General features: G+C 31.7%; 2 protein-coding genes across 2 annotated transcripts in view; one reads left to right on the top strand and one right to left on the bottom strand.

Annotated features, from left to right (window-relative positions):
* The window catches only part of rols (zinc-RING finger and ankyrin repeat domain-containing protein rolling pebbles), a 122,280-nt gene that overhangs the window by 53,517 nt on the left and 43,108 nt on the right, over window positions 1–25,655 (top strand). The gene's annotated exons all lie outside the window — the stretch shown is intronic.
* LOC149902718 (uncharacterized) overlaps window positions 578–25,655 on the bottom strand; it is a 40,353-nt gene continuing 15,275 nt past the window's right edge. The window contains exons 2-4 of the mRNA XM_090109394.1: window positions 1,507–1,729; window positions 1,319–1,380; window positions 578–1,244 (exon numbers count right to left, since the gene is read on the bottom strand). Of these exons, the coding sequence (XP_089965520.1) occupies window positions 1,204–1,244; window positions 1,319–1,380; window positions 1,507–1,729 (326 nt within the window). The 3' untranslated portion in view covers window positions 578–1,203. The remainder of the gene's footprint in view (window positions 1,245–1,318; window positions 1,381–1,506; window positions 1,730–25,655) is intronic.

Genomic DNA, 25,655 nt, shown 5'->3' with positions numbered 1-25,655 from the left:
TGCTTATAAACAAATAATCTTCTTTCCAACAACTACTTAGACATTATTAATAATTATTATTATTTCGTAATGTTTACTTTATTACAAAACAGGTTGTAAATAATCTTTAAAATAACAAAAAATATTGTTACTCTGAAAAAATGAAATGGTACTCAATAACGCGGACTACTGAATTGATTTAGATAGAATTTGATGCTGACGTAGATATTACATCATGCCCAGAAATGAAAGGTACTATTTCTGAAAGAAGTTATAAACCCTAATTCTTCTCAGTCAAAGTCAAGAGTGGAAGATATCACTAATACAGTAAAACTGATGCGAAACTTTGGATGTTAATTTGTATATTTTTTTGTTAGTTGTTACTTAATCACGTCAAGACTACATTACCAATTTTGATAAAATATAGCTAATTGCCTGGATTTACACATAGGATACTTTTTATCCGAACTGAACACTTCTGTGGGATAAAACAGGATTCAGGATATAACCTCATTCCACGCGGGCAAAGCCGCGGTCGGAATGATATTTTTTTAAATAAAAAAATTGTTTTAAAAAAAACACAAAATATATGGACGCATGTATTTATTTTTTGCACTCTATTATAATTGTAATTATTCATTACAAATAATCAAAATAAAATAGCCAGAACAAAGTTAGGCCCTGGTAGGGTAGGTAGGCAGGTACAGCAATGTGAGACGAACACTGGCTTATTTATACCAATAATAATGTATTATAAACATTAAATTAAGTTTACAACAAAAATACATAATATTAGCTAATGTGAAAACGAATCAACCAATCATCCCACAACAATGAAATGTGCACACAAATATTCATCCAAATCGGTTCATGTGATTAGGAGGAGTGCCTGCAGCGCCATCTTCCGGTCCCAATTGTGTTTCCAGATCACCCAGGAACTCAATTTAATATATGTACTTACACAAAATTTTTCGAAATGAAAACTCACATTACTATGTATATATGAATATAAACCTGTTTTATTACTAAGCAATTTCCCGCACAGGTGTAGTAAGTATAAATGAAATAAATATCAACATCAAATTCTTTATACAACATACTTATCTACCACCTACTAAGAAATGTAATTCTTGAAATTATTTCGTATTTTTTTTAAATATAATACTACTCCAATGAGCTCCTGTTCCATATTACCATATTACGTCCACCATACTTCCACTAAGTTCACCATGATTTTTTATTTCTTTGCACTTTGTTGCTTTTTGCTAAAAATGGAATCATGCGATAAAACCAGTAGAGCGTTGATAACATACATTTTTGACTGAATAAAGGTACTTACGAAGGAGTGGGTTCACATTGTGAACAATCAGTGGGTTTATTTTTCTTCTGGATTCCGGATTTCTGAAAAGATTATTTATGCTATAAATGAAAAAATCTTACACATTCGTTATGTACTTAAAACAGGGGTACATATCAAACATCGTCTATAATACAATTATCATCAAATTTAAAATAAAACCAACTTACTTCATTAATTTGTTCCAATTGTAAGCATTCTTTTTCCTCCAACCTTTATGTTTCTTCTTCTTATTTTCTTTATTGTCCCCATTTGTCTCATTTTGTATTATCGTGTTGTCACCCTTTTTTACGATTACGCAAGCGACACAAGTTCCCCGTGTGACGGCCGTAGCGGGAATGACTCGTGCAGCGATCGGGGTGAGAAGGTACAGGGCGGCTCTCGCTATATTGGCTGGTCGCGCGCTAATTTCAAGTATTTCTTGTTTATTTCAAAACCATCGCATATTTCAAAATTCTAACACGGTAGACGTATAGGTTGTATATTTTATAGTTAATATCCAAAAAGTCGTAACTTTACGTTTGTTATTTTGAAGATGCCAGAGATTAAAAAAAAATAACAATGAAAACTTTGTATTTTTTTTCTATCGAGAAAATATCATGGAATCATGTTTCTAAAACGGTAGACGTATTGTGTTACTATTGAACTTTCTTGTCAAGAATTTTCATCACGACAACTTTATTAATATAAAAATTACGAAGGTTTGAAAAGGGCCGTAAATGTTAGAAAAATTAATTCATCACCTTAAGGATGCTTTGAACGGGATATGTGACATGGAATTTGAAGCACTCTATTTGATGCTATTTACGATAAAGTGTAGATAATATGGGCCTTTATTCGAATTGACACAATTTTGTTAATTCTGTCAATTCATCTAGCGGTCCATTTACTTCAATCGAGCGAATGCTCATTCTAAACCGACATGTCAAATCATTATTTTGTAAACAGGCGTAAATCATTCTTTCGTTGTTGCGTTCGAGTTTTCGTTTAGCTACACTAAAAGATAACGAAAGAATGCTCTTGCTCTAGCTCTTATGTTCGTTTGATGTACCTGCACCTGAAATGCACCGTAATACATTGTTCTGGATTTATATGTATGTATCTTATTGAAACCATAGTCGCGGATAAAATTAATATCATAGACTTAGAATGGTATTTACTTTGACGTTATGTACATCGAGACAGTTCGAGGCTTATAAAGTGACAGTGTCAAGCCAAGCTGCAGCTTAAGTAAGCAAATAGATCAAAGTCAGACAACCAACAAATCCTGTATTGGAATGAGATCTAGATATTTGTATATAACTAAATGAAAGGTAAAGAAAAAGCATATTAAATGATGAATATTACTTAGTTATACTTCATCTTGCTACAATGTATGTTATATCTACATACTTAAATACAGAATACATAGTCAAATATGAGCGTACTATTCATGCCACTATCCATCGCCACATATTATAAAAAAAGTCTTCAGCTGTGTCTGTCTGTTCACTCTCAACTCACAATCTAGAGCACCGATTTTAATTCAGTTTTTTGTTCACTTATAAATAATATCTCTAATAAGATTTTAACATACAATTTGTAAAATTTAAGGCAGCGCGAGCGAAGCAGCGGGCAGACAGCTAATTTAATAATAATCTTCCACTAGTACCAAAATCTTGACTGTACTACAAATAACTACCTCAAACAAGCGAATTAAAATTACTTCATAGTATTGTTAAAAACAGTAAAAATGTCCATTCATCGTATATATTCCTTGAATTGCGAGTGTATCACCGTTCTATTGTTTGATATCGCAAATCTTGATATGGTACTCGGAACTCACACAATGTAAGTACGTGATTACTGGGAATTCTATTTAAACTGTATTATTGATTTTTGTTTGTTGTTTTTATGTTGGTTTATTGAATACTAGCTATCTAGTTTAAAACTTAATTGTAAAACGGGCCTAAAACCTTCCTGAAGAATCACACTAATAATATAAAAACCGCATCAAAATCCGTACCGTGATTTTAAAGAACTTCCCCACTGGGGAAGTGACTGACTATAATATTTAGTGATAATATGTTCCTCCTCAAAACTGCAAAAAAAAATGTTGTTATGTATGTGCTATGAAATATACTGTATCTTGCAGAAAATATGTGGCAATAACATGCCATCATAACATCAATTCAAATTGTTAATAAACAAAATTAAATCAACTCAATTATTTTCGCAAACGTCAAAATAATTAAGAAATGTCAAAGTACAGTTCCGCCATTTTGAATATGAGATTCATAGACTTCAAAATACAGTTAATCTTTATTTCAATTTAAATACAAATAAACCTAATCATGGCATCGAATTAGAGAAAGTGGGTTTTTTATAATGGCAACCTAATGAAATGGCAAAAGAATTGAGCGTGTATCGTATTTTCTGCATTCGTTTTTTGTTACGTTTTTTCGCCAATAAATTGACTATGATAGCGTTTTTTGCAATGGTCGCGTAAATTATATTTGATGTGGGATATAATGATTTTTTTTGGTTATTATTAAGTTATTGATGGACAGCTTTTAAATGGGATTCGACTGAAGTATAAGCTCTAGCTTCAAACCGGTGCAAGCGAATAATGTACATATTAAACAGTCAAATGCTTAGCCTGTACAACCTGCAAGGAAAAAAAATAAAAACATTTATTTGTCTCTGTACAACCTAGGAGAATGGTGCATTAAACATACATTTAGTTTTTTTATAATATTGAATTTATACGTAAAACTAATAATTACCAAAAACGTGGTGTTATGTATCTGTCGCCTTATAATCCTGTTTTTCAGCCACTAAAAAAAATATACTGTAGATAACATACTATACATTATAATATGTATCAAGTTAACCAATACAGTGTAACGTATCAGATTGAAAATCATTGAACCAAATAGAAAAAAGGAACACCTAAATCTGTCCATAATTTAGTGAGCCATTTAAGAATAAATTTCTTCTTGTTTTGAATATCTTAACGAAGGGTTCCGATATTAGTTTTGGTCATTAAACAATGATTTATGACTAGTGGTGTTCTACCAACAAATTACTCTGTAGAGTAATTTATTAGACGAATTCCTTGATAGCATGTTAATGTTTATGTTTCTTCCTAAATTACTGATACAATTTAAGAGCATGAATGTTGATGTATTGAGTTGTTAATGTCTTTTTTAGAGCTTTATGCATCTCCATAGGATGTTATGATGCTTAAGTATCTTTATAAATAAATTGAAGACATAAGCAATCACCATTAAATATTAGAATTAAGTTATTAATATCAAGTTTTAAAGTGTCATGATTAAGAAATCATTGACAAAGATCATTACGCTCATATTCATTAAATGATCATTATAATAGATTAAAAACGCTTTGAATTAAGCCTTCCGTACATTTTGGAATCTTCGGTTAAAGATGTAATGTAGGTAATGTATCTTGTTTATACTGAAATTATTTCCCATTTAATTTAAGAATCATATCGCAGTATTGCCTCAATCGTTCTTGCATAATTTGCATATCTATGGATTGTAATTTCATTCGACATCAATAACTGGATCGTATAGTACATCGGATTTCATTGAAGAATGCCAACACATCACAATATTGGCGCCTGTGATTCATATAGCCTTTATTAGCTTATATACAATGGACATTGCCCCATGACCGTGTGACGTAATGCTATATCCATCATATACGTTTATGGAATTTTCACCAAAATACATGGTAATAATTCACGATCATAGAGTATCAAACGTCCACGCAAAATATAATACACATGGTAATATTGCATGATCATAATGTGATACATCCACGTAAATTTATAGAATTCAGTGGCCTATGACCGCCTTCGCAATGACTTCAAAGTTGTTATAAAAAAAATGTGTGAAGATATGGTCCTTCATATTAAGGGTAGGTATACAACGGTAACAAAGACGAGGAATAGACTTATAGAGGGGGGAAAATAGCAGTTTTGGAGCTAACAATACTTTCTAGGCAATGGTGTGATATCATTTCTATATTATTGCAATAAAAACCACAATACTGTGCTGAATAAAAGCTCATGCTGCTTTTTTATTTACGTGTCGATTATTGCTAATGAAGTGCAACATAAAATGTTTATTTTATTACCCTTTTACTGGGATGTGAATTAAAAGCACTATAATTTTTACACAATATTGCATTGGGTGGTTTCTTTTCGCGTAATAACAAAAAAACTTTGGGTTTAATAGTGGTTACTATGTAAGTCTTTTATAAAAGTTTACTGTAAAGAAATAGCAAATCGTAAGTATATCTCATATTTCATATATCTGATCATTTTAAAAGATCTTGTTTTTATCGAATTTATATAAATGCATTGACTTACTTGACTCAGTGTCCTATGTCCCCTATGTGGGGCAGAGGGCGTCTACAGTGCGCCGCCATCGCGTTCTAATCTTAAATATAAATGCATTGATTTGTTTTAATATCTGTAGATAATGTACCTATCCTGTACACCAATAACTTTAATAAAAATTTAAAACATTACGTCTATTTCATATTCTTACATTCGCTTATTTATAATCCATACATTACTGTAACAAAACCTTTAGGCAAAATCGTATTAAAAAAATAAGGAAACAACACAATTGCCTAGCAATTTGTGTCCACCTTTGACAGTACAGATACAATTGAAAGAAAATGGTCTAGAATTAGACAAAACTAAAAAACAGGGTCAACAGACAGTAGTTAAGCCCCCGGGTGTGTTCCACTTGACGTACTGATTACATACCAGAACTTGTAAGTATGTATTGCCAAACGAATTGAATAGTCGGTTCCTGTGATTATATTGTGATAGAGAAAATAGTTAAAGTTTATGTAACTTCTCTAAAAGTGATATTTTTCCCATTTTTGCAATATTTTTCATTGATGGTCTATTCTAAATGGTCGTGGAGTGGTGTATAAGCTTTCCCCGGTAAATAGCATGACTAAAAAATCCTTCAGAATTAGGAGAAGTAACTGATAGTGGAATATATTCTGCATTTTTTTACATTAACTACTCGTAAGTGTGAGTAACAAGAATTACTGTTATTTTGCCTTAATTTTACTGGCATATAAAACAATAAATAGTTTTCTAAAGCCTTTAAAGACATAAATAAAGCCATAAAGCTTCAAGAACATTCCAGAATCATCGAGAATTTAAATTACTAAATTACACAAGTTATTCATTTAGTATTCTCTCATATGTTTGACCAGGTGAGGCGCTTACACCCTCCCTAATGCATTATCCTTGTAAAGGAAACTCGTATCACTAGCCTGAGTGATTAGGATTACAATCCTTTGTATAGTTTTTGTTTTGTATGTTATTTAGACAACAGGTTAACGGGAGACGAGACATGATCGCTTATCGAGTTTTGTTATTCATACTTTAGTCTGCTTTTACGTATATTTCTGTATGTTTTTGTTTTATTTGAATGTAACTGTTGTCTGAGATTTTAGCGTCTAAGTTTACATCTAAAAAAGAAAGTTGCAGTGTCGTGAATTACTTTCAAACTAGACAAAGTGTTAAAATGCCTTCATAATTAAAGAAATATTAATAAAGTTTACTTAATCGAGTGTAAGTAAGTAAATATTAATAGCCAAAACCATTTCTAAATTATTATACTAATATTATAAATGTGAAAGTAACTCTGTCTGTCTGTTACTCGATCACGCCTAAACTACTGAACCAATTTGCATGAAATTTGGTACGTAGATATTTTGATACCTGAGAAAGGACATAGGCTACCTTTTATTGCGAAATATGTACCACGGGCGAAGCCGGGGCGGACCACTAGTATTATTATATATTCTATATTATTATTAGTAGCTTCGTCGCTTAGCAACCACATGGCCCTATAAAAACAATACAAACTCTTGTACTATTTATACATTAAAACTAAAAATAACATACGAATAGTTCACCATATTTAGAGTAACGATTGAAGACAGGAATTTTGAACACCAGAAATAACTTCAAAGATCATAATTAAGTATGATTAATATCTCAGCATTAACAGTTATGCGTCGGTGATATTTCTTTAAGAAAATAAAAATTAGTTTGACAAAACGATCTCTAAATCACGATGTACAGTCGTTTACAAAAGTGTATTAAAAAAAATGTTGTGTGGTTTTATGAAACCACGGTAAAAGTGAAACTATTCGAATGGTTCCGAACACTGCTTTGTGTAGCGCATGTCGCGTGACGGTCGGCTGCCGAAATTAAGCCATTGCTCCAGTTACCATAATAATATGTGTATAATATAATAGATACAATCCGATAAATACCGTGCCTTATTATTTTACAAACTAACATTTCGTATGAATATTTCAGTATTGCATATTTAAAATGTGTTTTTTTTAGTCTTTTGTTTAATATTTTTTGGCATTTTACATGAAAAATTTAAAACCACACTATTAAAGACACTTCAAATATAATAAAATAACGTCAAAGTTCACAAACTGCACATACAAATCAGCTGTTTGTTGCACACGCCTGTACCTACTGTAACAGGTTCAAGTTATATATAGCCAGGTTTTGTACTTTTTACACCGTCTGCGGCTCACTTATTTCAGTCTGCAGATGCACTAGGTTATCATTTACATTCCACGTACTTTGAATATGCAAATTGAATAAATTAATTGATAGAAACGTTTGTGGATTTTTTATCGATACATACTTGAAATGTTTGATTAAAACAAATCTTGATATTTCATTTGTGTAATTATAATTAGTGAACTTGCGCGTTCAGTTTCTATTTAGTAATAGGATAAAATCATTATAGTATAGCCTCTAGTATGTATAACTTGTATCAAATGTTAATTAATTATTATTTATTTTGTTTCAGGTAACATACATTTGAAATATTCCTAAAGGCTTACCTTAAAAGAAAGACCAAACAGGTGAGACCGACAAGCATGTAACTAGTCGGTAAGCTTGTAAGCATGTTAGAGCAGTAACTCTGCCTTATGTGCATGCGTGTTTATTCCAAAATTTAGAACAAGGTGACAAAAATATACTCAAAAGAAATTGTATGAAATAAACATTAATTTTATAGGATTTTAAGCAGTTATCACATACGTATTATTCACTAAAGGCCTTTAATATATTATTGTAAAATCCATTACTTCTCGTATACCGAAGCTCATTGATTTTAATGGGAGTTTGACAGTCTCATCGACTCGAAAGCGGAATAAAATCTTAAATTGAATCTCCATAATTGCACGTGTCAGCGATTTTTTACACATTATACTGTTTTTTGGTGGAAAAAATAAATATTGTACATTATAATCGACGCGACACCTATATGGTAATTTGATAGTTTGTAAGCCTTTTATGCATTGTGCATATTTTTAAAATTTCACTCCTGTATGCTTAAGGTGGCATGTGCAGTATTTATTGCGATAAATATATGCTTCTTAAAGAAACCCAAAATATATACTTACTTGGATAGTTTTTGTATTATGTTCATTATCTTATATATAAAAATGAATCGCAAAATGTGTTGGTAAGCGCATAACTCGAGAACGGCTGAACCGATTTCGATAATTCTTTTTTTATTATATTCCTTGAAGTACGAGGATGGTTTTTATGTAGAGAAAATACCACGGGCGAAGCCGGGGCGGACCGCTAGTTTTATATAGAAATAACATACCTGCTAAAAATTGTCTAATGACGTTTTGTCTTTTACGATTTTTTATCTCTGACAATGCTATCTACTTATAATAAGAGAGCCTTACAAACCATGAAAAAGTGATCTAATAAACTAAATACAGAGCCTTACAAACCATAAATTTAACAACAAATCCTCATTCACAATATCCATATTTCATACCATTAGACGGATAAGTCAAGCAAAATATTACCAAAGCATTAACCAAAGATAACAAGTTGCAAGTATTTAGTTCAAGATATAATATTCTGCATATCTAATCTATATTCTATAGCTTCTGATAATATACCTAAGTTTCCTTCACCACCTGTGAATATCTATACTAATATTATAAGGCTGAAGCGTTTATTTGTTTGAACGCGCTAATCTCAGGAAATACTGGTCCGATTGCAAAAAATCTTTCAGTGTTAGATAGCCCATTTATCGAGGAAGATTATAGGCTATATTTCATCACGCTAAGACCAACAGGAGCAAGGAAAACCGGGTAAAACCGCGGGGCACAGTTATTTAATAATAATATTGTAAAAGCTTTGAATACAATGTAATATGCAAAATATAATTATTCTGTTTCCGATCCTACATCTGATTTTCCGTTCTATTTCGTAATAGAATTTATTATCTTAAAGGTTAGTTCTATAAAATACTAGTTGTTCTTCGTGGGTGTGCCTGTTAATTGTGAATCCAAACATTTATATAAATCTGTTAGTTCAAGTGACAAAAATATCAAAATAATATTAGGATATTTATTCGTATATATGTACATAAAATTTGGCTATTATATGCGTTAATCATCGTACAAATTTCCTCCCAACCTTTTCTTCAAGCATATATTTTAAGTATCAAGTAGATAATTATAGGAATTTACAATCTACATTCAGCTCTATATTCAACCATAAAATACGTTAATTAGTTTATTTACACGGATTTACGTTAAATTAACCAGACGATTTATAACATCCGATTTAAAGTAAGTGCAAAAACTTAAAATTGAGTGCAAACCGTTGCCATTCCAAGCTCTTAATTGCGTCTCATTATTGAGTTAATAATTACTAAAAACTGAACCAATTTATCCCGCAATTAAATATATATTTACACGTCATTAACATTGAATCACGTGGCAAAAAGATTAATTAGCAAGTATGTTTGGCTTTATTATCGCAGAAATGGAGTTTCTTGCCTCCATAGATACTGCTTTCCGAATCGGTGTAAATAGTAAAAGTATGTTATGACGATTCAAAAGTGCTTCTAGAAGAAGTCTTATTGGATAAATAAATTTTAAAAACAAGCAAATGATTATCCGTCACTTGATGATAAATGGTCTGGCAATTAACAGACAACGTAGTCTTAACACTAGTGTTGAAGATTCCACTACGTAATTAACAGTTATGTAGTATATGCGTGATGATAGCAGTTAACAGTCAAAATTTTAAAAGTCATAATTATTGTATTTGCACTATTTAACGAATAAATCTTATCTCAAATATCTACGAGGTGTTAAATATAAAGCAATATCGGAAAGGATTTTTTTATTTTGGATGCATGTAGAACTTATAATCCTTTTAAGCCATTTTTTCATTATGTTTATTTCTTTATTCATTTGTTATTCATAATTTTATATATTTTTTTTTAACCACAAAATCCTTAGGTAACGTATCTTACATAAGCTATAAGTACATTATTCCTGCTATAATTTCATTTCAAACCGCAGACAGACATTCAAAATGTCGGTTCGTAATCGCCGTGATATCGTACAAGATGACGACAAAATTATTGGTCTGTACTTTATGTAATATTTGTATACAATCTCTTGAGTTTATGTTGTCCTGGTACTTTATGAAACGGCATGGTTGTATAGAATTTTTAATTGGGGACTTTTCTTGTATCAAGAATTAACGAATGATGTTGGAAATATTTTCTGTTGTTCTGTGTTAACACTCAGTTGTTTTCTTGTCAAGGAAAATAATAAAATAACTTTTATAGTTTGTATTACGTATTTCGGTTTAAAAACAAGCCAAATTAATAGACACATATTAAGATAGTTTGATTAGCCTCTAAATCTAATATTGGACTAGTAGTCGAGATTTGAAAACTGATTCAATGGTACAATCGGCTTGATACTGCATTATATTGTACTAGCGACCCGCCCCGGCTTCGCACGGGTGCAATGCTGATACAAAATACACTACAGAAAAACTGTGAACGTTGTAAAATTAAAAAAAAAACATAGCGGCCCGCTCGACTCGCCCGATAGCCGGGCGGCCGGCCGGTACCGCCGCAAACGTCCCGCTATTTTTGAATCTGTAATATCTTCGAAAATATTCACTTAAATCATACGGTGTAAAGGGCCATATAAATCTATATTAAATGAACAATGTATTCAAGGTATTTAATTGGTTAAGGATTAATGCTGTATTGGTAAAAATCGCATCGAAAATTAGCCATTATTTGTCGTAAAAAGAAATGACAAAAAAAAGTTATTGTGGGTTATCCAAGAGATAGACATATACCATCGCGGACTTTTCTGTAGACCTTTTCAATGTGAAAATTCAACATCACATCAGAAACCTCAAAAATAACAGTACTTCTCCACTATTTAATGGATGTTATCTATACTTATAATAAATCTGTAGAGAGGCCAATTCTGTACATGAAATATATTTAAAAAAAACTATGAAGGGGTGATAAGGGATCGCTACTGATGCCAAAAATGCAATCAGTAAAATTTTTGTCTGTCTGTCTGTCTGTCTGTCTGTCTGTATATTCGTTATAGAAACAAAAACTACACGACGGATTTTAACGAAATTTGGCACAATTATTCTTCATACTCCTGGGCAGGTTATAGTAAAAGAATCATGTAAATCGGTGTAGAAACACCAAAGTTATACATGAAATACGCTATAAGTCATCGCGCGTGAATTACAGAATCATGCAGCCATAAGGATTATTTTTGTGTATCAGTTGCCGCGTTCGACGCGCTTCGCGCCGGGAGCTTTATAAAGGCGGCGGGTCCGCACCCCTTTCGCGTTGTCACGGCATCACGTGTGAACGGCTGAACCGATTTCGACAATTCTTTTCTATTATATTCCTTGAAGTACGAGGATGGTTCTTATGTAGAGAAAACGTAAATATGTAACACGGGCGAAGCCGGGGCGGACCGCTAGTTATACATATAAACCTTCCTCTTGAATCACTCTATCTATTAAAAAAAACCGCATCAAAATTCGTTGTGTAGTTTCAAAGATTTAAGCGTACAAAGGGACATAGGGACATAGGGACAGGGAAATCGACTTTGTTTTATACTATGTAGTGATACCTTATTAATATTTAAACTTTAAAGTTTAAACGTACTAGGATGAAATACTAGGTAATTACAAAGAATTTTAAATAATGTAGGCACTAGGCAATAAACCATTCATACATGATCATCACTCAAGGTTCTATTTCATTATCTTTTGATACGCAGTCATAACATTTTTTCAAACATTCATTCCTACGAGCCAATGAATTCCAATTCATTTAGACAAATGGTCACTTCAAAAGCTTTATTAAAATGCCATTCGTGACTATTATTTTCTTTTGCATTCCATCTATAGACCGGGAGATACTGACACAAAATTTCGAGTCATTTGTAACAGGATGGCGGTTCTACAGGGGTCTTAGTACGCAATGACAAAAAGAAAAACGATGGCGTGAACGCTGGTACCGGCGGCTTAGTCGCGTGGGCGTTAGTCGAACTCGTCGGAAAATAGCGAAAGTCAAACGATTTGTAACAGTATGGCACTTATTTTTCCTGTAAGTTTGAGGATCAACAAATATAAATACAAAATTTCAAAGATCTATGTGTTGGAAATCTTCACTTATATAAATTAATAATAAATTAAGTTTTCAAGTATGACAGCACTTTTTCCCCCTACTAGAAGTATGGCAAATATAATAATGGTCACATTTTATCAAATACTCTCCAAAAATCCAAATGCAATACTGGTACAAAAAGTTTGGCTAAATAAAAATTTTTTGCAGATTTTCGGCGGTATGGCGACCATTTGGAATCGTCCGAAAAGTATGGCATGGCGATTTTCGTAAATGGCTGCACGACGATAGTTACCTGTGCAAAAGTTAGCCTGGTACAAATGGTTGAATGATTGTTTTATTTAAATCAACACATTCGCGTCGGTATGGCGGGCTGTAAGTCACACCGGAAAAGTATGGCATGACACTACCGCCTACTACTTTTTTATGGGCTATCGGTAAATTCAAAAATTTTTGTGTTACAAATCGTTTGACTTTCGCTATTTTTCCGACGAGTTCGACAAACGCCCACGCGACTAAGCCACCGGTACCAGCGTTCACACCATCATTTTTCTTTTTGTCATTGCGTACTAAGACCCCTGTAGAACCGCCATCCTTGTTACAAATGACTCGAAATTTTGTGTCAGTATCTCCCGGTCTACTAGGATTGAGTATATTATTAGTCTAACTAATTATAAATAATGTTTCTTATTTGTATATTTTACGCATTTTAATTTATATTTTTATTAATCAACAAAAGAAAAGTTAAATTAAATCAGTTACTTAAACCATCCTCGTACTTCAAGGAATATTATAAAAAAATAATTGGCCAAATTAATCCAGGCGTTGTTAAGTTACGCGCTTGCCAACACATTCTGCGATTCATTTTGATATATAATAGATAATTGGCCTTTCTGTATTTACTCGAATTTTAGTTATAAAAGCACACCCAAATAAATTAGATTTACATATTTGAATTATGCAAATCAAAGCTGCCTAACCCCTTGTACTTATATACCTAATCGCAAACTCTGCAAAAGTTTTTTTGTAGGTACGTTGATAAAATTTAAAAGCGGTGACATTGGCTCGTTTGCACAGGCTTATAAATCGCTAAGCAACAAATATGTCCTTAAGCTTTTAATTAATTGCACCTTGAAATTGGTCTCGTTTAATTTTTTTCCGAACCTTTCCGATGACAGGTTATGCAAAGAGAGAAAAGAATTAGTTTATCTGTGATGTGGGTTCCGTCATCCGTGACAAAATCCTACTAAAATTATAAAAGTTTGTGTGAAGATGTTTGTTACTCGTTCACCCAAAAAGTAATGAATGCATTTTGATGATATTGGGTAGTGCTGTAGCTAATGTGACAGAATAACACATACGCTATAGAAATACTTGCTTTGCTCGCGGTTTCGTCCGCAGGAGAACGCACGGCTCCGCTGCTTTCACTTTTGTTGTATTTTATTAATTTGTGTTATTTAATCTTGCCTCATCAGCGAAAGAGTGTGTTAGTAGTTTTATGGTTATCGTGAGATAAACATGCACAGTGCACACATCTATGAGCTAGTGTCAGTTTCGCTCATCTATGATACAAAGTACGATATTTTTACACTGACAATTAGGGTGGTTGGTTCTTTACAATCACATTCCTCGCTAGGCATCCTTGCACATCTCTGGTGGAAAAGCACCCTTTAATATTACATCCTTATTTTTATTTTATTTAAATAAAATGTATAGACTAAACTACAATCAAGCGACACGCCACTGTTAAATACGGAATCCTAAAGTGTGATTGAAAAACTCTAATTTACCACACAGAGCGGCAAATATTTTCGCATAACAAATATTTTATCTGTCCGCATAAATCTCAAAAACCAGCTCCAATGTGTATTTAATTTATTTTTTCATTCTGAATATTTATGGTGTAAATGCACTTGTAAAATAACGTCATACTTTTATAACCTTTATAAGCTAGTGATTGTGTGTATAAATTGCATTTTTCAAAGATATCTGCACATTGTATGAGTGAATCCGCGAGTTGAAACTTGTAATGAAATAAGTTTTAACAGAAATTATATTCATATTCGTTCTCATTTAAATGTATTAATAAAATTTGATTACCCTCGTATATCTGAACACTTGTTAAAACCTCACTTCCTCTATACCTTGGTATAGAAAGAGGAAAATAAAAACCAGGATATTATTATCAGCACAGATAATTAATTAATTTGACGTTTGATTACTTTTTGTCTCGCCAATTAAGCGTGTCCGATAAGAATTAGAATAAATCTGATTTATTCTTATTTTGTATCGAACTCGATTTTGTTTAATTAATAATTTAACATTGCTGTTTACTACTAGAAAGAAGAAGAAAGAAAGAATAATATAATAGATTTATAAAAACAGACTATTTCTAGTCAGATTTTCAAGCTTTCTTTACACAAGATCTATATAACAAGTTTTATCTAAAAGCTGTATCAAAAGTCAAGTGTACAGTAATTTGCATGTCCTTTATTTTACCATATATGGGCATTACTAACAGTGAATCAAGTGTACAGGGGCTATAAAGAGCGCACAAAAACACTCGTTAGCGACTCACATTCTAAATACACACGGGGATAGTGTTTGATGAATATTAAAAGAAAAAAAGTTCAACGATGATTGTATTGTTTATTACGGAAAAGGGATAGGCTTCATTGTTAAAAATTACCTATATACCAAAGGGAAAAACACGGGCAATAAATTTCACTTTTCTTAGTTCAAAATATTGCAATTTTTAACAAGTTTATTTTTTTTAAATAAATTGTAAATCATTAATTATGAGTGGTCAAAGTTTATTTTCATTATTCGAATGTCATTTAGGTACGTTCCACTGCAAGTATAGGCTAAACTTCATTGCTCTACGAAAATTTGCTCTTTACTGCTATACTAAAACGCAATAATGATTACGATTTTAATAGATAAACACTCATTTCTAATCCCACAATGAATGAACCAACTACCTATAGAAACATTAAATCATTACTCTCATTCTTTTGTTTCGAAAAACATGAGACATTTTTTGCTCAATAACCTACTAGTTACAAAGTTCCTATATCGCTTCAAATTAAATTTCAAATTGTGACACACGGACTGAATAAAACACGCTCTGCCCAGCGTATAAGTGTTCCAAACATGATGTCCGTGTGTCGTGTATGTAGTTATGTTTTTATATAATGGCCGTTTTTCCTGTATCACATTACAGTTTCTATGTTATATGGGTAAATGTAGATTAAATTAATAACGAGATTTGCTGAAACAATGTTATGTTTGTGTGATTAAGAGGATTTTTGTGAAGATGAAAATATGATATAGATATGTCTGTATTGACTATTCATCCAAGTCCTTTCAGTTAATAAGGTGGTATGTACCTATTAATTTATTATTTACAAAAACATAAACAAAACCTTCAATGGATAGTTCTATTGAAAAAGCGTTGCATTCTTTAATAATTTCATTTAAACGTACAAATGAAGCGAAAAAACCTGCTAATTTATTAATCCTAACATTCTTAACTTTTTCAACGGAATAATTTACAATTAAAACTATCGACAATGCCACACGAAGTCACTAATTGACTCGCTTTAACAGAAAAAGTGCATTACACAGATGCGCAGTAACTATGATTATATTAATATTGTTCACACAAGCCGGAAACGTCGATCAAATAAAAAAAGAATTAATAGGAAAAGTTCTCATTACGAGTTACAAGTAACTGAAAGTCTACGCGATCGTCGTGGAGCGAATCGAGAGCAGGAAGACCTAATAATACCTGTCTGGCCGCTAGTGATGTGATACTTGAACGATAAATTCATATTTTTATTTTAAATACGATGAATGATTTCTTGTGGAGGAAAAAATAATGGGTTTGCGTTAACTTATGCTCGACATGTTTGTGATGTGTGTTTTATATAATTCCAATCAATTTTCTTAGACGTATTTGTGACTGAGATGCATCTTAATTTAGATTGGCTAACTCAAAACATTTAAAAACTGACCAAAATGCAATTAACTATAAAACAATCTATTGTTTTACAATATTATTGTACTGAATTAGGTCTATAAAATATATTAAGTTACAATATTATCTAAAAATAAAGTATCAAACCATCGATAACAGCACATCACTAAGTATCGTTAGGACCGGTAGAATCAGTGCCTTGTAAAGGCTTCTCAGATATATAGGGCGTATACACGTTAGCGTTTATGAGGATGACCAGAATCACTGTCTGTATTAGATTTACTCAAAGGAAAAAACATATTTTAAAGATATCCAGTCCATATAATATCATAAGATGTGTGTAAAACTCTCGTGTGTTTTACATACAATTTTCATCGAAGATTTTATTCGTATTTGTAACTTTTCGTTTAAATTGGAACCACTTGCATATATTTTCAATAAATAGTAAATGTGACCAACAATTCCAATAATAACCTGTATTTTCGTTTATACAACAATAATAATAACGCAACAAAGCGGTAATTTTGTAAAGAACACACTTTCACACACATTCGGTTTAAATTGGTTATTCAAAAGTCAGTCAATTTCAAATAAATAAGCCATCGAAATTGCGCAGATAAATCTCATTTCGCGCCAAAATTTGCCGTCAGCGAGGCGCCATGTTGCAAAACGCATGACATTTTTTAAACATTTACAAAGCCTTGGTTGTAAAATTTTATTAAATTGCTCTAGACTAAGTTTATTCTTTATAGTACTGTTATATCCTTGAGTTTATGTTTTATTACATTTTGGGTAATGTGCAATTTTAAACATAGATTTTTGTATTTATATTCAAATAGTGGGATTACCTATAGTTTGTTTCTATATTGGAATGAAAATAACAGATCAACCAATTTTGACTTCAGTGTGGAACCAATGTGACGTATGCATTCATTTCATTAATGTTGTTTTCCTCCACTGATTGATATGTAAAAATAACAGTATCATTATTGCTTCATTTTAAATTAAAATCAGAGGTCTTATCGGTATCTTAAAATTAAAATTGAATACTAATCCATAGTAGGTGACCTATTTTAGATATCTTATTTCTATTGTAAACTAATAAAATATATTAATGGCATCTGTAATCTCGAATTCGGGCACCGTAGTTTTCGTTTCTTATCACAAATTGTCGTACCCAAATAAACCTTTATTTTAAAACTTAAAAGTAATGGTAGATAATTACTAACGGATGATAAATGTCTCGCAGAAAATAATTTAAATATCCATGTCTTATCAAGCCAATAAATCTTTGATGTTATCAACAGATTTCATCTCGACGCTTTTACAAAATTGATATAGATAAACCCTCAAGCAAAAGTTTAATAGGTAACGTAAAAACTGTAATTTGCTCAGCAAATATTTCAATAAGAAATTATTTAATTAACCTCCTTTTAAATTGTTAAATATGCTAGCGGTATTAAAATTAATGCACCCGGTTTTTGGATACTTTTTGGTGATAAAAATATTTTGTTTAATAGACAGTATTTTTGTACTTTATAAACACGTATCTACTACTTGTGTTTATGTTTTCATAATTCGTATCGTATTTGGACATAATTAATCTTGAAAAAGGAGATAGCTTCACAGTATATAAGCAAAGTCTTTCGCTCTGTCCGTCCCTAAGTATGCTTAAATCTGTAAAACTACGCAACGGATTTTGATAAGATTTCTAATAGATAGAGCGGTTCTTGAGGGAGGGGTTTTGGTATACATATAATTTGTTAAGTTATAAAGTGGACGGAACCGTGCGAGGGAATCTACTACTTTATATTATAAAATCATGAAAGCTAAAAAGTGATCGAAATTACATGTGAAAGTACTATCAAATAAAGCCGCGGGCGAAAGCTATAGTTTATAGTTTCGTTTGAATTGCTATTGCAACATACATTACACAACAAATCACAAGAGAATACAAAAATAAATTAGTTTATTCAACAATTAAGATGGATGCCCTTCAAGGCTTTCAAAATACCCATAATGTATAGAAGACCATATTTCATTCACCTGTCAGTGATCTTATAGAATTTGATACGTAGACAGTAATCGTTACTGCCTTTTGTACGTTCGAACCTTGGTATTAACCATAAATATATAATAATAATCGGAATTATGGCTTCATATAATGGAAGTTCGGAAAAATTTGTTATTTTAATACTATGATAAACTATAATTCGAAGGATGTTTGTAACTCAATCATATCAAAATTGCTATTTGCATGAAATTTGGCTCAGAGATAAGTTAAATTCTGAAATTCAGCTGATTTTTCTTAATCGTGATGGTATTTTCAAAAAACCAAAATCAATTATGAAACATTTTTAATTTAAACAAAACAAATTACAAAGCCTGCTCTTAAAATGAATTCCTGCGTGACATTTATCCCAAAAAACAGACAGAGTCGGGCCAACAAACAAGTCCAAAACATAAACAATATCATGGCATAATTCAGTCATAACAAATTTGTACATTCCGACCATTACATAGTAGGTATTTTACATAAAGCTAATAGCTAAAAGCCAGTAGCAAAACTTGTTTGTTCGTATACGTTGACCTCCTAAACGGCGGTCATCTTGCTCTATAAAACGCACTACCTGGAATATTGCTGAGATAAGAACGTGTTGTTCTAGATAAGTTCAATTTCAAGTTGAGATAAGTTACATGTTATGCTTTGTCTGGTTGCTATAGTGATGTAACTTAGTGGTAAGTACAGGTTGAAATTTCGTCAGAGGTTTTGGGTTCGATAAAATTTTGTATTTTTAGTTTCTAGAAGATTGTATGGTATGGAACGAAATAAATACCTAATTGCGTATATCAATCGTATATTTTTCACAGTAGGTTCGCTTTTTTATTTGGTATCCAAAAATGTTGCCATCTACACAAAAAAAAATGAAAGTAGAACTTCTTATTTAGTTCAATATGTATATTCATTATCCAAGTCTCCTTTCTTTCCTTTAACACACATATTTGTTTATTATGTCAAAGTTTTAATTTTTTTTATTATAGTCAACTACCGTCAACTCTATAAATAATTTATCAAGCACTTAGCTGAAACTACACACGGTTCAAATAAAACCGTATCTCTACAGATATTTATTGACCATACATGTTTATTGGTCCATTAGACCGTTAATTTGTAATTTATGCTGTACTTTAGGGTAATTAAAATGTAAAATTGTATATGTACTGTTTGTTTCTAAGAATTTGTGTTTACAATTTTACTATCAAAACTGTCTTAAATATAAGGGAAGTTATACATTGTTTTTTTTTATATCGAAAACCACAGATATATGTAAACGAATTAAGTGTAGAGCCTCGAATATTTTACTTGTCTAATTGGTAATGTTTAAAACATTATCAGTTTAATTATGTACCTATTTTATAATTGAATGATTTAAATTAATAACCCTTTGTTTAACAAACTTTAAAGAATAGTTAAACGAGCCTAATTTTTTTTTTATTAAATTTAAGTTGATATTCTCTTCTATATCTTATCTTTTATAACATCGACATTAAAAAATTTAATAACAAAATACATTAGTAAGTAGGTACAGACAGCCAAACAGTTAAACAATCTAAACATCCAATACATGTCCATACAGCGCATGCGGCATGACATTTCTGAACACAAAACAGGGATCGCATTTTAATGAAGATAATTATTTTAACGATTTCAATCCGATACCTCTACAGGAATGCCTGTTCATAGTGTTTATATTTGGACAATGATATTTTGTTTTTGTGTTTGTACCTACTTTTGATTCTGTAAACTAAACATAGCTGACTCGGCAATCGGCATACCTACTGCATACTGCAGAGCCACAGCAGAGCTCTGTTTATTTTTTATTATTGCAATGTTTTAAAAATTGCACACAACTATGCAGTAAAAACTGCATTGTTGTGTGCAACCTTTGGTGTTTTAATAAGTTATAATTAGACTTTACTATTGCTATAGTTAATGCTTTTTATTAGTACTAGCTTTCCGCCCGCGGCTTCGCCCGCGTTTTCAAAGAAAAACCCACATTTTCTATTCTTTATAAATTTATATTTATAAATTTATATAAAACCCACATAGTTCCCGTTCCCGTGGGATTTCCGGGATAAAACCTATCCTATGTGTTAATATAAGTTACCTTCTATATGTGTGCTTAATTTCATTGTAACAAACAAACACACACACACATCCTCACAAACTTTCGCATTTATAATATTACTAGGATTATGTATGTTGTATTCGTCTAATCCTATACTTTTCTATGACTTAAACACATCTTATCTTATTTAATCTAGGAACTCAAACATCTTGCACCTACTACAACTAAAATCTAGCTCAGCCCAGGCGTTAGCCTTGTAAATATATTTTAATTTATCTCCACATATGGTGTAAATATCAGTTCTAGTATGTAAATGATTAAAGTGTATAATTTTTAACGTTTACACGATGCGTAGTTATATGTAAATAAGCTTTAAACATAAATGCTTGGAATTATCTAGTTTTATAAGTATGTTTGATGACAGCTTTAAAACTGCAAGACCCATTTTGATTACTTTAATAACTGTGTCTGTTCTCTTATAAAGGTTTGTACGATACTTTAGTACATTCTTATTAATCAGTTTGTTGTCTGTGTTTGAAAAACGTGTTATATTTCAGCATGTGTAAAATTCAGTGCCTGAATACTACCAACTACACCAGAACCAGGATTTGATCCCAAATTACTTTACTTATTTTAATAATTTTATTGTAAAAATAAAAAAAAACTAATTTAATTCTAAAAATTCATGATCCATGTAATAACTCATAATTAATTAAATATGACACATTCGTCAAACTATCTGCTGGTATACAAAATGCATACTTATACAAAGGTTACAATACTGCGCAGTAATTTATAACAACTCGTTTGCCTTGTAAAAGTATTCTTAATACCTAAATACTATAACTATGCAGCTTTTATATTTTGACAAAGACTTTAGCTAGCCGTATAACGCTGCTTCGTCCGTGTTTTCGCTGATAAACATTGGTTTTAGTTTCAGCTTTAAGTTTAGACGATTAGGACATAATAAAAAGAAAAATTAAAATCACATCTTAATCATTCGAGCAATCAAACAGACAGCCCGATTATTTTTTTATATTTTTTTGCTGCCATAAAAGTCATTAATATACGTTTATAATTTATATCATAAAGCAATTACAAACAAACACAAATTAATTTATTTCCCTATTTAATTATCAAATGATGTCACAAAGCACTAACTTGTGAGGTCCGATATTGAACTTGACGAATGCACAACATAAATCACTTTATATTGAAACACGAATAAATTAACATTTCTATATTATTATTCAAAGACACTCCCTCTTTCAACAACTACTGTCAAGTCACTTAAGGACTTTAAGCTTTACCGACTTAACAAAAGATGGTGCTGCTTTTATAAATTATATTTTGTAACGTATAAAACTTATTTTAATATAGACAAAGCAACGGTAATGCTGGCCTTGACCACGCTCTATTTAAGGCCAAAACATTACCTACAATAACATAATTTATGCATTTTAATTATTAACGTTAGTTCTTTTTTTTTAATTTTATTTCAGGTTTTAATATATTTAAACGTACCACCGTCGTTATATTTTCATAAACACATTGGCAAATTGAACAAGCAGCCCCTAAAAATGCTATTTATTACCTAATATTTTACATTTATAGAACTCAAAAAATACTAAATCCTCTCAATAACAACGTCAAAACGTGGCATAGACTATAAAACGGGGATCACAAATGACAAATGAGTAGACGACGTGACAATGAAAATTATAATTTCAATGCACCCCTACGCGATACGATGTTTACTAGTTTTTGACTAGTAAGATACTTGGATAATTTGTGTGTGTTTGTTTGTAGGCACTTCTGGAATTATTAAACAGGTTTTAAATCAATTAAGTGATTACTACATTATTCTAGAGTATGGCTGTGAGATTTTTAAGGGATAATACAAAATAAATAAATGCATAGAATATGGTAGTAATAAAAGATTCAGTTGTCTCTTCATAAACTCATATTACGAACACAATTATTACAGAAAAATTATAAACAACGATTTTCAACAGTTTATACATAAAAGCAACAAACCCAAGCCATTCTCATATTATGAAAGACAAGACGATTGTAAATAATTTTTATCTTATCAACCAAGCCTCTGTTTTTGTTTTTAACGATTCAACACGACATTAATGATTATGCAAGAGAAATAATGGCCCGATGATAAAAAATAATGATCGGAGTCGATATTAAAAATGCATTGGTTTCTTTTAAACTGAAATTAATGTGAAACAAAATCAAGTCCAGTTTTTTAGAGTATTTTTCATCGTTTCATTGTTATCCAGAAAATTCATAGACTAAAGAACCTTGGGTAGGTAGTGTGAGGTGATAATACCTAATCAACATTTAATAAAAAAATCAATACATGATCCTTTATGAACTCTTTCGATTCATGACAAATGCCTTTTTTTCTGCGTAAAATTACAAGATTTCTCTATTTACTTGCAAACATCTAGGTTTAATTTACTAAATTCGCAAAACAATCTTAGGGTCAAAATTCAACTAATGGATTACTAAATCCTAGATTATATCTAGATTTCGAGATACCTAAGTTATCGACTTAAATTGAATTGACCCGATAAGTATTGTCCAATATTTCAAGGAATTAAATGGAGTAATATTAATTGTACTTAAACATTAAGTGACATTTTAAGTGATACTTAAACTTAAACTGCTCTCGAACATTACAAAATTTCAACCTTTAACTTAAATCTAAATCTATAATATAAAAATGAATCCCAAAATGTGTTGGTAAGCGCATAACTTGAGAACGGCTGAACCGATTTCGTTAATTCTTTTTTTATTATATTCCTTGAAGTACGAGGATGGTTCTTACGTAGAGAAAACGTAAATATGTACCACGGGCGAAGCCGGGGCGGACCGCTAGTTTATGATAATTTTAAATAAACAGTAAAGTAAACAAGTGAATTTGAAAACTGAAAGTTCGATTCCCAGTGAAGACTAGTTAAAATCTTCAGACTGATTTGTTGAAAAATACTGCTTTATTCAAATAAAGGTTAATTAAATATTTAAAATATTGCTTTTTCGCTTTAAAACTACAAAATAAAAATTGATTCCGAATTGGTTATTTGTTCCCTGCATGGCTTACTTAGCTGCAGTAGTTGTTTTTTATATTAATAAATAAATAAAAAATCCACTGAGCCACTGCTTTCGAATAAAATCCATAAGATAGTATCTCCTTAAGTAATCATTAAACCAAATAATTGCGATATATTTCTTGCAACTTCGTTCAAACATTATGTAAATTTTTATACTTTAAGGTCATTATTGGTACAAGAATGCTCGTGAATACGCGAATTACATTCCCCGAAAGATATAAACAAAATATTGTTCCATATGGGATTGTTTCTAAAACCTTTTATTATATTTAACGGTATTGCTACAATTTAAAACAGTCAATGCGCTGTATGCTACTACAGCTAGAATGTATGACAAAAATATAATGTATTGTGACTTTAAGAACGCCGCGTTTATTAAAAATTATGTACTTAGGACCTTTGCAGGATATATTTTAAATAACGTATTAGACTCTTATGACTTAGACTTAGACTTAATATGTTTATGATGTGTTTTTTATTCATTTTGCTCATATTTCTGTGTTCACGTTAGTAATTTGAACAACGATACTTTTTAACAGGAGTTAGTTTGTCCGAATGAGATTTTCGAAATTACAGCTTAAATATACAAAAGCTTATATAGTAGCCAAAGCACTATTTACATGTAATGATTATTTAAGCTGGTATTAGCCAAGTTACAATTTTAATTAATATAATACTGAATGAATATAAGATAGGAATCGACACGCCGCCTACGCTCCGCTATTGACATGAACAGAACCGAGTTGTTCTGGACTATATAACTGGGCTTATATTTTATAACTATAATTATTAGTTAATGTTTGCGGATTAAATCAAGTTTTTTTTTTTTTTTTTTTATAGTGGGGAAATCTTCGAAAGATACCCACGGCCCCCGGGGATGGAGCCAAGGGTTATGTCGGATTCTTACCGACTAAAACCCCACTGTGTTCCGTCGAGCCGCGCAGTTAGCCGGGGCCGCGGGTACTCTTAGAAATCGTCCACGACCCTGGCAGCGGACGCCCGGTTACGGGCCCACCTCCGTTACCACCTACGGCTGCGCGCGTGCGCGCCTCCTCCTTCCTCTGCGAGGCGGCATGAGCGGAACACGTCTCATGTCACCTCACTGCCCCGGACGATGGAGCATGTCCCCGGTCCATCGTCCAGAGCCCTTCGCTAAGGAGGCAGGTCGCGATCGCTAGCGACCGCGACTCGGCGTCGGCGCCTAAAGGGTCGCCGGCGCCGCATCGGGTCCGCGAGAGGGTTCCCCTCACGAATTGCGGATTAAATCAAGTGGATTATCTCTAAAGAATTCATATAATAGCTTAAAAAAGCTTTTTAAACACTATGGACATTGACAATGACTCTAGGAATTAAATGTTGTTGCCTAAGAGATAATCTTATAGCGAGAGTGCGAAATTATTAATAAATATAGATTAAAAAATTTATGTTCAATGTTTTTTGCTCACAAATTCGATATAGTACCTACAAATTTCGTGTTATAGTATTTTATTATGTTACGTCACAAAGCTTTTGATCCCCCCCTGCCCCTTGTCACATTATGTCATATGTACGTGTATGTACTAAGATGATACC

This window comes from Colias eurytheme, chromosome 14 (genome assembly GCF_061535395.1).
Source record: "Colias eurytheme isolate Ceu_HAF_F1 chromosome 14, ilColEury1 Martin Lab GWU primary, whole genome shotgun sequence".
Lineage (NCBI taxonomy): Eukaryota > Metazoa > Arthropoda > Insecta > Lepidoptera > Pieridae > Colias > Colias eurytheme.
The sequence above is the reverse complement of the archived record's forward strand: the minus strand, read 5'-3'. Positions and strand labels throughout refer to the sequence as shown.